Here is a 13,280-nt window from a genome sequence, read left to right as displayed (position 1 = left end):
TCATTCTGGTGTTTATGTGTAAATAATAATTCAGATGTGTTAATGTTATGGGACACTTCGACATTAAAACCAAGGTATAGTTCAATTGTGTCTCTTTCCATTTTCCTTCTAGGACAGTTCATTATGAAGGTGGGGCAGTGTCTATTCATGCTCGATCCCTGTGGAGGCTGGAGACACTGAGGGTTGCGTAAGTGACAAACTTCATGACCTTTTTCTTTCATTGAATAAAAATTATGTATTTAAATGTACTTTTCAACTGAAAAGTTAAAATGGCGATTAATCAAAATTGAAGACATTTTGAAAATGTTCGAAGGCATTGTGGAAGTGATAGAGGTTGATTTTAAACCGGGGTAAAGTGAAACCCAAGCCAATTTGAGGGCAGGGTTTATTGACGTTTTATTAGTAAATCACTGCAAACCATGAGTAAATCATTCATAGGCAGCTCACCAAGCAGGGTGGTTAGGTAATCAGGGTGCGTGATGGGGATGGGAGAGGTGAGGAGGGGTTGGTGGATGGGTTGCTGGTGAATGCGAAGATTTTTTGCGGAGCCGGGTGATGCATTCATGCTTCTCAAAAATCTTTAAAAGACTGGAGTTTGGAGAGGCATGCAGAGGTTCCTTTTAAGCATTACTACGTAGTCTGATCCATACCGGACACCAATGGGTGAAGTGGACATGGCTCACATTCTGCCCATTGATTACTCAAAATTGTATTGGAGTCCTCCTTCCCTCTTAAGCAGTCCCTTGGGTTCAAGGTTGCCTTGCTTGCACTGTGGCCAGAATTTTCCGGCTGACATGTGGAAGGTGTAGCCCTCAAGTCAGCGCGTAAAATGACACACGCTGATGTCGTGTGAGCATGCCGACGTCAGCTTGTGCCATTGCGATATTTCGGTGGGCTGGCGCGATGAGTTCGCCTGCCGTTAATTGAAGGATTCGGTAAGCCCCTTAACTTGCCAATTGTGTATGATTTTGAGGGGCCCGTGCGAACTTCGGGTCGGCGTGTGGGCCCAACGGGATGGCGGGTAGGAGATTATTTAAGAAAACTTTTGCAATGTCAGGATATGTGGACTCAGAAGGGTTGTTCATATTTTTCACGAAGTTTAAAACATACCTGTGTGATTGTTAGTAGTTCTCATCGATGTCCAAGAGGTTTTTGTGTAAAGCGAAAGCATTCTGCAGCCAGCATTCTTTTTCGGCCTTGCAGCTTTCCGGAGGCCTCCGTTTAGCCTGGGGCTATGGGTTCTGACCTCTCCAGCTCCCCTGAGGAGGAAGGGAAGAATAGAATCAGGAGGAGGCCAGGACTGGACAATCAGCCTCCAAGGGAGGCACCTTTGGGTGTCCAGGTGTAGGCACAAGGGGCGCAGGGCCAAGAGGTTATCCAAGGTGCAAGGGGCCGCAGATAACGCCACTATCCTGCTGCCAGGGTATACAGGCGGCGAAGCAGCTACCTCAGTATGACTGAGGTGCAGTGCCGAAGGAGGCTCCGACTGTCAAGGGAGACAGTCGACTATATCTGTCAGATGATTGGCCCTGAGATCGCCCCTAACTGTGTGGGTGGACACCCCATGCCAGTGGCTCTGAAGCTCACAGTTGCCCTCCACTTCTACACATCTGGCTCCTTCCAGGGCTCGGTGGGTGATCTTTGCGGTGTCTCCCAATCAGCTGTCCACACTTGTGTCAAGCAGGTTACAGACGCTCTGTTCAGATGGGTATCCACCTTTATCTACTTCTGCTGCGACCAAGCAAGTCAGACACAGCGAGCCAGAGGCTTTGCGGCCATTGCTGGCTTCCCCCGTGTCCAGGATGCAATAGACTGCACATGTGACCATCTAGGCACCAGCAGGTGAGCCCGGTGCCTTCGTCAACAGGAAGGGCTTCCACTCCATGAACATGCAGGTAGTGTGCGATCAAAGGATGCAGATTCTATAAGTCTGTGCGAAGTACCCAGGCAGCTCCCATGATGCCTACATCCTCAGACGCTTTCAGGTGCTAAGGCTCTTCAGTGCTTCGGCTTGGCTGGATAGTTGGCTGGTGGGTGACAAGGGCTATCCCCTGTGAAGGTGGTTCATGACGCCAGTACGCCATCCAAGAACAGAAGCTGAGCAGCGCTACAATAGGAGCCAGGGCACCACAAGGGCTGTGGTGGAGAGAGCCATCGGTCTTCTCAATATGTGCTTCCGTTGCCTGGACCGCTCAGGGGGCGCACTCCAGTACCCCCCAGATCGTGTCTCTCTGATTGTGGTAGTCTGCTGCGTCCTGCACAATCTTGCACTGAAAAGGGGGGATAGAATTGACGATGAAGAACTTGATGCACTGGATGAGGCTGCACATGATGAATCCAGCAGTGGCTCAGAGGATGAGGAAGCACAGGGCGATGGTGAGGGCCACAACGACGACCTGCATTTACACCAATGTGTCAGGGACACCCGGGACAACTTAATCCAAAGAACCTTCAGCTAGCTCCACACACATGGATCAGCAGGAACAGCATTGCCTGGAACTTCCACACATGGCAATTAGGTGCTACCACTTCCACCTGATCAGCTGCAAATACGGCCTTAGTACAGAAACATCAATGTCCACTCTAACGCTCATGATAATTATGCGAAAATGAAAAAAGCACCTCAATGAAAAGACGCTCAGCCATGGTAACAAGGGTGGGACTTCATTCTGTCCATAATTAAAGCCCACATGATTATTTGACAATGTTACAAAAAGGGGTCCCTATTCTAAGGGCAACACAAAATCACCAGTGACATACCCGGGGAGTGCCTAAGGTGCCTTATGATTTTGTTTCTGGGTGCTACGTCTAGGTGCTGCCCCATCGCTCGGAGTGGCTTGTGAGACAGCCTGCTGACTCTGCTGTCCTATTGGCCTAGATGACCTTGGCGGGCATCCTCTGGCTAGTGGAGCCTGTGATGGCCCTACCTGGGAGGGAGTGGTCAGCTCCTGAACTGGCATCTCCCCAGTTGTCGCACCCTCAACGGAAGCAACGTTGACTAGCAGAGGGGCGGAGGAGCTGCTGCCCTCATCTGGAGTGCCCTGAGAGGAGCTCACAGCGATGACAGGCAGCTGCTGCGCTGATGTGAGGTCCAAATCTACCTCCCTGCTCACTGCAGGTGCATGGGCACTGAGTGCTGGTGCTTGGTCTCCAGAACATCTCCTACATTGGAAAACACCACCGGTGGCCAGAACCGCTGTGAGGGTTTGCAGGTGAGAGTGTAACCCAATCATATTTTGATCCATTTGGTGGAAGCCCTTCTCTATGAGAGTCGCCAATCTCTCATTGAAGGAAGCCTGATGCTCTGTCCTGAGGGCGGAATCTTCATGTGCACTCTGCCTAGACTCCTCTGTCACAGAGAGCAACTGAAGCATTCCCTCATGCAACCCTGCCAGATGCAAACGCACTTCCTGCCGCCTGTCCTGCAGCTGCTGCAATGGGGACAACTCCAGAGGCACGTCATCGGTGCCGGACTCAGCATGTGCCTTGTCCCCTGCAGCCCTCCGGTTGCTGGAGCCATCGCTCTCTGCCCCTACCATCTCCTTCAGCGACCGTGATGTGCCCTCTCCACTGTGACCTGGGACACTAGCCGACGGTAAATTCCTCACCGAGGTGTGTGTGTCTGCGCTGGTGCCTGGCTGGCTGAAATGACGTGCCGCAAGTTGCACATGTTGCCCCTCAGGTGTGGAGGTGGGGGGCTGCATTGAGGATGTGTGGGTTGCTCTGGTGGTGGTGCTGAAATTAACACCAAGGACAGTGCATCAGTTAGCGTGCATTCACATCAGCCTTTCATCCCTTTCGCCCCCACCCTCATAAGTAACTCACCCTTAAAGACCCTTAAAAGAAGAACATTGGTGAGGTCCAAATGAGTCAAGACGGGCCCCAAGCATTAAACGCACATACAAACAGGCTGGTTAGAGGGCCTCATGAATGGCACATGGCTTGTAAAAAACCAGAGGAGCGGGGAGAGTGCAGGGGTATCTGATGTGGATGCATTGTTGTCTGGATAGATGTGCGGTTGAGGAAACATTTCAAACAGTTGTGTCATTTTCCGCTGAACTCAGGAGATTGAGAGGTCATGTTTTTGCCTTTCATTCTGTAAGGAGGGGCATAGACCGGGTGGCCAGAAGGCAACATTTGCCCTTGGCGCAGGAAAGAATAACGTGGTGGCATTCATCTAAGTCTGAGTGTCATGAGGTTCACAACTGAGGTGCTGAGGACCTTGTGGACAGAGTAATGTGGGGCGCCCTGGCTGGAAGGTGCAGGAGGTCCCAAACCCCCGAAAATGGAATAAGTCTTGGGGTGTGCAGCGGCAATCCAACGGCATGTGAGACCATGGTGATAGTGGTCACAAATGGGATAAGGTGACTTTGGAAGGTGGTGGAGAGGCTATTCCTCAAGGGGACAAGGGTCCCTCCTGTATGACCCACACGTCAGAAAGCCTCAGTCAGTGAATGAGCATTGTTGCAGTGTTAACAATTGCAGCAACCATCAGTGGTTTGGATGGTGGATGGGACTGTGGACCTCAAATACCTGCCCGCTAGACACCAGTCTCACCGCCCCCGGCCATCCTGGCCTCCTGCCTCCTGCCCAGTTCCATGGCCTGCTCCTCGAATGGGGTGAGGCACTGGAGGAGGGTGCGCCCACCACCAGTCCTCTGGCGCTCCCGGGCATTGTGGTTACTTTTTGCCTCCAAAACACATGTGTATTTATTGGGGCAGGTCGCTCATGTACTCTGCACGCACATGCCGCACCCCAAACACAGTGGGCCATCTGAGGCCTCCAGCGGCTCCTGTCCACACTACTAGTGATGAGTCCCCAGAAGATAGTACGGCTGCTCCCAAACCCCTCCCCCCACTGTCCCCTTGGACACATTAGGTGTCCATCACTTTGAACAGCACACGGGTCCTAACGCCTATGGAAAGCAGGATCAAATAGATGCAGAGCGATGCCAGCAGATGGGACTTGCCCAAAAGACCTTGAGGCACCCTTGGACCATGTCATTACCATAAATATGACAGGTGTTGGAGTTCTGAGTATGTGTCTAACGGCCTCCTCTGCAAAACTACTCCGAAAACTACTCAAATGCCACAGAAACCAACATATGCTGCGCACAATGCCTCAATCACTGAGGCTGATGTAAGCATTGTCAGTACCCAGCATGTGACAGATGCCCTATGCAGTAACGGCAGCAATACATTGTTGGTGGGGGGGGGGGGGGGAAGGCTAAGGCTGCCTTCTGCCTCAAATAGCCCAGAGAGACCTGGTACTCACCTGTCCGGAGCGCAGCAAATCATTGAATCATTTCCTGCACTGTGCGTCTGACATCATCATGGGCACTTACCTCCTCCCATGCCTGGCTGCTACCATGGGGGGCCCTCCTCCTCCCATCCTCAGGATACAGAACATCACGTCGCTGGTCCACCTCTTCCAGGAGGACAGCAAGGCATGCGTCCGAGAATCTGGGTGCACAGTGGCCCCCCCGCTGGCCTCTCCTGCAGCCTGCCCCCCTCCTCCTCCACCCCTTCCTCCTCCTCCTCTGCCCTCCTTGGAGCATTTCTACCTCTGAGTGGCCATGGTGCATTGCTTCAAGCAGGCTACATGGCCACTCTTTAATACAGACTTCAGGCTCCCCATTGGAACCGGCAGTCTGAGGCCGCCTGCCCCCGTGACTATTTTACCACTCTCCACGGGAGTCGCTTACCCATGGGGTGGACCTTAATTGGCCCACCCGCAGAAAATGGTGGCGTGGCCCGTTTCGCCAGCGGGCAATCGGCCACCCTCCCACCGCCGAGTTGGTCGGGCCTGCCCGACTGACGAACGTAAAATTCTGGCCTGTAGTTCGAAAGGTTCTGAGATGGCTGATAAGTCCAATGTGTGACCTGCAGACTTTGCCACATGCGGGACAGGTGGTGCTTGAAAGGTAGGATAGATGACTTGTTTGGAGGTTTGTGCATTCTATCTAATGCCTCGTCTTCACCTCCGAGTGTTCCTGATGAGCTCTTTCGATATGCCAGGTGCCTTCCGGAATAAACCTCCATTTTGGTCGGTCACAAGCCTGAGGGATTGTCATGAGTGGGTGGGGAGATCTGACTTCTTCAGGGATTCTTTGAGGACATCCCTAAAGCGTTTCCACTGTCCTCCTGGGAGACTCCTGCGTAATCGAGTTCCAAGTAGAGCAGTTGCTTTGGGAACCTAGCGTCAGGCCACAAATGACATGCCCTGCCCCAGCAGAGTTAGTTTTGAGTGGTTAGTGCCTTGATGCTGGGCATCATGCTGGCCTCGTGCAGACATGATGGGCCGAATGGCCTCCTTCTGTGCAGTTAAAATTCTGTGATTCTGTGATGTCGACTTGGGAGAGGACGCATCCACCCGAATAGGTGGATCTTGCAAAAGCACCGCTCGTGGTATTTCTCCAGTGCTTTCAGATGCCTGCTATAGGTTGTCCAAGTGTCAGGAGCATATAGGAGCTTGGGGATTACTGCTGTCCAGTAAATGTCTTGGTTTGAGATTTTGGTCCTCAAATACTCTTTACCTTAGTTGGCCAAAAGCTGAACTGGCACGTTGGAGTCGATGAATTTCATTGTCTCTGCTTGCTCCCGAGATGTGGGAAATGGTCCATGTTTTCCAGGATCTCACCATTGATTCTAATGCTGTATGAGCTGGTTGGAAGAGGACCTTAGTTTTCTGGGTGTTTAGCGAAAGGCCCATTTTCTCATACACTTCAGAGACGGAGTCGACAATGACCTGAAGCTCAGTTTCTGGGTGAGTGATCACACAGTGTCATTTGCATTTTGGAGCTCAAATGATTGAAGTTTGATTGATTTCGGTTTTGGATTGAAGGCGGCATAGATTGAACAGTTTCTTGTCTGTTCTGTAGATTATCTCCACGCCTATGGGTAATTTGCTGGAGGTGAAGTGCAGTATTGCAGGGGGAATGTGGAGAAAAGGATGGTGATACAGCCTTGTTTGACCCCAGTCTTCAGACAGGAGATAGGGTCTACGGCGCTTCTGTTGGTGAGGATCACAACTTGCAAGCCATCGTGCAGGAGGGGGAGGATGGTGACAAATTTCTGAGGCAGCCAAGTTTGAAGAGGGTACTCCATAAGCTTTCATGTTTAACAGAGTCAAAGGCCTTTGTGAGATCAATAAAGGCCATTCGCTGATTCTGTTGCTTGCATTTACTTGGATTTGTTGTGCAGTGAAGGTCATGTCTGTGGTACCTCTCGGTTGAAAATCGTACTGTTAGTTTGGTAGGAGCTCTTCAGGTGCTGGGAGGAGGCAACTAGGGAGTATTCCTGCAATGGTTTTCCCTGTGGCAGACAGCAGGGAGACTCCTGTTACCCCAATCAGGCTTGTCTCTCTTCTTTAATATAATGATGTTCACAGCGTCCCAGAGATCCCCCAACACGCACTCCTCTTTCCACATGAGGAATATGAGATAGTGCAGCCATGCCAGGAGTATATCTCTGCTTTGTTTTGGAAGTTCATTAGGGATTCTATTTGCTCCAGAGGCTTTGTTATTGTTCTGCTGCTTGAGAAGCCACACATGAGCTGTTTGGAATCCTACCTGCAGCATGGGACCCTGATTTGAATATTCAAAATAGGGGGTTCCTGTCTAAAGCAGTTTGGGCTTCACATATGGAGGCTCCCTGGAAGATGGCAGTGGGCATGAATGGTGCAAGATTGAGGTTTCAAATATATCCCCACAGTCTTCGAGGCATTAACGCCACTTGCTGAGAATTAAAATGACTCCATAGAGAATGTTAACATAAGAATGTAAGAAGATATATCAGCCTCTTGCTTGAGCCTGCTCCACCATTCAATAAGATCATGGCTGATCTGATTGTGGCCTTAACTCCTTTCCTTCCATAACCGTTCACTCCCTTGTAGATCAAACATCCGTCTAACTCAGCCTTAAATATATTCAGTGACTTAGCCTCCACTGCTCTCTGGGGTAGTGAACTCCAAAAGATTAATGATCCTCTGAGAGAAGAAATCCCCCCCGATTTCTGTTTTAAATGGGAGACCCCTTATTTTGAAACTGTGCCCCCTAGTTCTAGATCCACCCCCCCCCCCCCATTTGAGGAAACATCCACCCTGTCACGCTCCCTCAGAATCTTATATGTTTCAATAAGATCACCTCTCATTCTTCTAAACTCCAATGAGTATAGGCCAAACTTGCTCAACATTCCCTCATTAGACAACCCTTTCATCCCAGGAATCAACCTAGTGAAGCTTCTCTGCAGTGCGTCCAATGGCAATTATATTCCCCCTTTAGTAAGGACCAAAACTGTCTGCAGTACTGCAGGTACGTGAACAGACATTAATTCACGATGAAGCACCAGTCTTGCACCAAATGTTGTTGGTGTTATAAAACTTCTCAGTTAATATCAATTGAATGATTATTATGTTAATATTTAGATTATTTCATTGCTCAGGTATGTTTTTACCTGGTATACCAATTTCAACACACGCAACACAATGGGCAGAATTTTCTGTTTGGCGTGCGGGGGCAAGCCCCACACGCTGACGTGTAAAATGATGCTCGGTGACGTCAGGCGTGTGTCCCGATGTCACGGCACATCATTCCGACCATTTGTTCGGCGGGCGCACACCGGAGTTGGCTGCAAGCCTGCTGAACCGTCAAAGGCCTGTTAAGGCCATTAATAAACTAATTAACCAATTTGACAAGGCTGCCTGTCCAACCTTAAGGTTGGCGGGCAGGCGAAGAGCCCAGGCGGCCTTCGCATTTTTCATGAAACCTCAACCTGCCCGTGGATGGTGTTTCATGAAGGGTTTATTAAATTAATTTAAAAATTTTAAACACTTTACAAACGGTTCCCAGCTCATGTGACGCTGTCACATGAGGGGACTTGAGTAAATGATTTCTAACTTTAACTTCAGTTTTAACGTTTAAAATAAGATTTCTGCGCTCTTTCGAGCTCCCTCCCTCTTCCCCCCCAACCCGCACAGGTAGCACTGAGCACTACTGGGTGAGCATCGTGCTGGACGGGCCTTCATTGGCCTACCCATGTAAAATGGCGGCTTGCAGCCGATCGCAGGTGGCAAATGGCTGCACGCCCACCTGTGCCCGCTCCCGACTGGCCCACCCGACGAGGAGAAAATTCTCCCCAATGTTGTTGTTCGTTGCTGTTTTGTTTTACGATTAATCACATTTGCCCTAATTTTCCAGGTTAACACTAGTATTGTAAAAAAGGCCACACATGCGAACCTTAACATGGCAAAATTCCTCTGTACAAATGGCTGGGATCGGCTCCTCAGCAGCTCAGGAAGCTGCTGCTTTAATTTATGGCAATCAGGGAGTTGGATTAATTGTGTATATAAGGTTTATTTCAGCACACACTTTATTGCTAGTCTGAATGTCTCTTCTTTCCTATCCACATTGTTCCCCCATTGAAGCATGCCAGGAAACCTTTATTTCCAAAACTACTTTTGGCCCATGATTTCTCACAAAATGTGCTACTAATGTTTCTCAAGCCATTTCCTACAGAGGGTTGAAATCTGTAGGAGGACTTGAGTAAGGAGACACTTGTTTGTTTTAATCTTGCTCCCTTTAATGAGTCTCCTGAGTTATGCAGGTTGCTCCAGTTGAGAGGGAAAATGGAACTTGTGCTTCAATGCATCTGCCAGTTCTATTCATATTGCAAAAGTGCCTTTCAGTTTGTATTTTCTTCCCAGTGAGGAATATGTTCACTGCGTGATCAGGAATTCTCTTCAGGAACTCGCGGCACAACAGGGATTTATATGAACTTTCAGTGGTGGTCTTTAATGCCACACATTATATATCACCACTGTGAGTTAAACCTACTAACAACTTTAAGCCGTGCCATTTTGCTGTCTATAATACACCAATAAATCAATGCGCTATAAGCCACAGGACAACAGTACTTGTGAAAGCTCCACTGGAGACTAGGCAACCAGATGAATTATGTCAATGTTAATGAATTGTATGATGATATAGGGGTATATGGCAGGTACCAAAACTAACAACTTATTGTATATAATTTTAAATATATTCCTTTAAATCTGAAACCTGACTTCAGTTCAGTTCAGTGGGAACGTTGTACTATAAAAAAAGTTTAAATAAGCAATTAATAAATATGTCATGACAGCAGTTGCAGCAAGTTATAGATTGAAACATCAGAGCTCTTTATTATTGATGAATGGTTTCTGTAATGGAAATAATACAGCTGAAATATTCTAAATGATGGATGACACACTATCTCACATTGACACAATGAAGAAACTCTTCGCAATATGTCAAAGTGCCAATTATCTCCCTAGTTTGTTGCTGAAGGGGATTGTTTACCCTCACTTCTACACTTTGGCACTTATATCCAGACCTAGTGACATATGTTGAGGGAGAAAGATTTCCTCCAGTTGCTATCTGTAATTAGCATTGTAAATGTGGTGGGAAGGTTTTCTCTCTATGTTATTACTGAAGTGATCTTAAATAACATATTTTTGCTGGATGTATCATGGGCAATCTTTCTACCATGTTTCTGAAGTTACTGACAATGAGCAGCATATCCTCTGTGTGGCAAACTGGCTGAACCCCTTCTCCATTCTTGCAGTCTCTCTGCCACTGTGTGCTAGCTTGACCAGCGAGAGCAGTGGGAGAGGGTTGCTCTGCGGATTGTGACGTACATTTCCAAAGACATATGGAACAATGGAATTTACAAATTAAAGAGAGAGAAACATGTATAAAGAAGGAAGGAAGGTGATGTTGGGGTGTTGTGGTGGGGGGGGGGGGCGCAGGTGCTGGTGGTGGTGTGGGGGGTGCTGGTGGAGGGCATGTAAGATCTAACAGGAGTGTGTGAAACAGCCTTGAAGATGCCTCCAGCCATTTTTGCAAAAGTCTACTGTGTCCCGTAACTAAAGTTGGAGAAAAGCCTTTGAAGTCCCACTGTTGAGTGGGTGTTGTGGTAAACGTGCTGGCTTGCTATTTAAATTTAAAATCTTTTTTGAACTGCTGCCTTAAAGGGGGTGTGTAGTTGGGAGTCAGTTTAATTAGGAATTTTGGGATTTATTATTGTATTAAGTAACTGTAATTTTATGTATGTGCTTGAAATCTTTTCTTAATAAATATTTTAATTTAATTTTTAAAATCTTGAAAGGTTTTAGTGAACTCTAAATTCCATTGCTTCTAAATTCATTGCACGCATCTTCTCGTAATAAACACAAATTGCAAAATTGTTGTGACAGTGTGGCCAAGTTTCCGTTATGGATTTGATCCATCTGGCAGACATCACCTGTCACGCCATAACAATATGATTCATCTTTGGAAGAATTATAATTCTTCTGGTAATACAATTGACTGCAGTGACCCTTTGAAAAGGAGGGGAAAGTCAGCCAATATGCACCTCATGATTTAATTAAATCAGAGTTGCTAGGTCGGTATTGAATTGGCACAATATCTATTGCTGGCCTACAATGCTTGTCAATGAATGTGATCACTCCAGTTAACTCAGCCCTGGGGCTGCCATTGTTCACAGCTTCAGCACTTTGCATAGATAAGAAATGATGATGCCAAAGCATCTGGAGTTAAGCTCATTGTTATGGCACAGCCGATGGTAAATGCTGAGCTGCACAAATTCAAAGGGAAACTTGAAACAACTGCCACAACTGTTTTGAAATTTGTATATTTATTTCGAGATGCGTGCCTTGAATTCAGTAAGAATAAGTTCACCAAGTCTTAGGGGGTTTTTACAAAATTAAATTAAACATTTATTAATAAAAGAAATAATTTTAAACACATACATAGGTCTACAAATTACTACTATGATGACTCCTAGCTCCATTGATTAACCTAACTCCCAATTTCCCTTCCATTAAGGCAATAGTAAAACACATAGGCCAGAATTTTCCCATTGGCGTGCGGGGGTGCTCAGGTGGGGAGGCCTCTGCCTCCCATCCCTCAGAAGCAGGACCTCCTGCCACTCTGCCACCTCCTCCAGGAGGGCAGCTAGGCACTCATCGGAGAACCAAGGGGCACACTGCCCAACTGCCCTACCCTCCGGCTTGGCCTGCCCCGAGGGCCTACCCTTTGGCCTGGTGTGCCCCACTAGCCTATCCTCCGGACTTGTGTGATGCACAGTAGCCCTCTGCTGTGCTCTTCTCCTGACCGTTGTGAGGAGTATTGCAAAGGCTGCCTGGCCTTCATTTAAACAGTCCAATGGCAACCTGGCGGTCTGTGCACGCCTGCCGCCGCCAGCCCACTCCCACCATCCATGGGAGTCGAGAAATATGCTGACCAGGTCTTAATTGGCCCGCCTGCTTAAAACGGTGGTGCGGACCCAACCGCGGGCGGCAATCGAGTCCGCACCTACCCATGCACGCTCCCGCACAGCCCGCTCAACATGGGGAATATTCTTCCCATAGATTTTAAAAGATCCAGGCAAAGTCACGCTATACCCATAACAGTCGAATTCAAAGTGAGTTTTCTTCTCCTCAGTGCTTTGTAGACAGCAGCTTGAGGCTTAGAGGCTTTTCACACTTGTGTTAAATCTTAAAATGCCTGCCCTTACACATAGCCTTCTCTCCTTTATACATATTTTCCCCTTTGATTGCAAATTCCCATTGTTTTACTCTATCTTTGGAGTTTACCTCTCTAATAATAAAAATCTATTGTAGTTTTAATTTTGCCAGTAATCTTTGGGAAAAATAAACACACTGTTTCTTAACTTCTTCTGGCTAGTTGTAACATTTCACCCCCTCTTTTGTATTCACGCTACTCTGGTTTATTTAAAAATGCAAATGTCCTCTTTACACCTCACATTCTAAAACTTTACCTATTTAGCATTTCAAACCTAGCTTCTCTTCTTACATCAAAGCCCTCAGACCAGCTGTCTTTAATTCAATTAAGTCCCGCACACAGACCCATCGATACAGGCTCCACTATCACTCGACTTTAGCATAAATTCCAATGACGTTATGAATATTATTATATCTTCCTTACACCCCATCCCTTGTAAGTAACCTTGAGTGACATAAGTTTAACTCCTTGTTTCAGGCAGAATTTTGCAAGTAATGCGCAAATCAGGGTCCTTTGATGTGTGTATTGATTTCAGTTTTGAGGATCACACTCTGCTCTTTTCTACAGTCATCATGTAACCTAACTTGAGTGTTCTTAAAGGATTATTCTAAAGCAAGGCCCATAGATATTTTTAACTTTATTTTCATGGATTCAGGGGAACAGAAATGCTACTAACTGTTGATTCAAAGATTCATTGAGGTTTATTTTACATTTTGTTCAG

General features: G+C 47.5%; 1 protein-coding gene across 1 annotated transcript in view; it reads left to right on the top strand.

The window, feature by feature from the left end:
- Positions 1 to 13,280, top strand: part of ryr2a (ryanodine receptor 2a (cardiac)) — an 806,696-nt gene that overhangs the window by 348,946 nt on the left and 444,470 nt on the right. Inside the window, exon 10 of the mRNA XM_041213076.1 lies at positions 113 to 187. Coding sequence (XP_041069010.1) covers positions 113 to 187 — 75 coding nt within the window. The remainder of the gene's footprint in view (positions 1 to 112; positions 188 to 13,280) is intronic.

This window comes from Carcharodon carcharias, chromosome 2 (genome assembly GCF_017639515.1).
Source record: "Carcharodon carcharias isolate sCarCar2 chromosome 2, sCarCar2.pri, whole genome shotgun sequence".
NCBI classification, from domain to species: Eukaryota; Metazoa; Chordata; class Chondrichthyes; order Lamniformes; family Lamnidae; genus Carcharodon; species Carcharodon carcharias.
The sequence above is the reverse complement of the archived record's forward strand: the minus strand, read 5'-3'. Positions and strand labels throughout refer to the sequence as shown.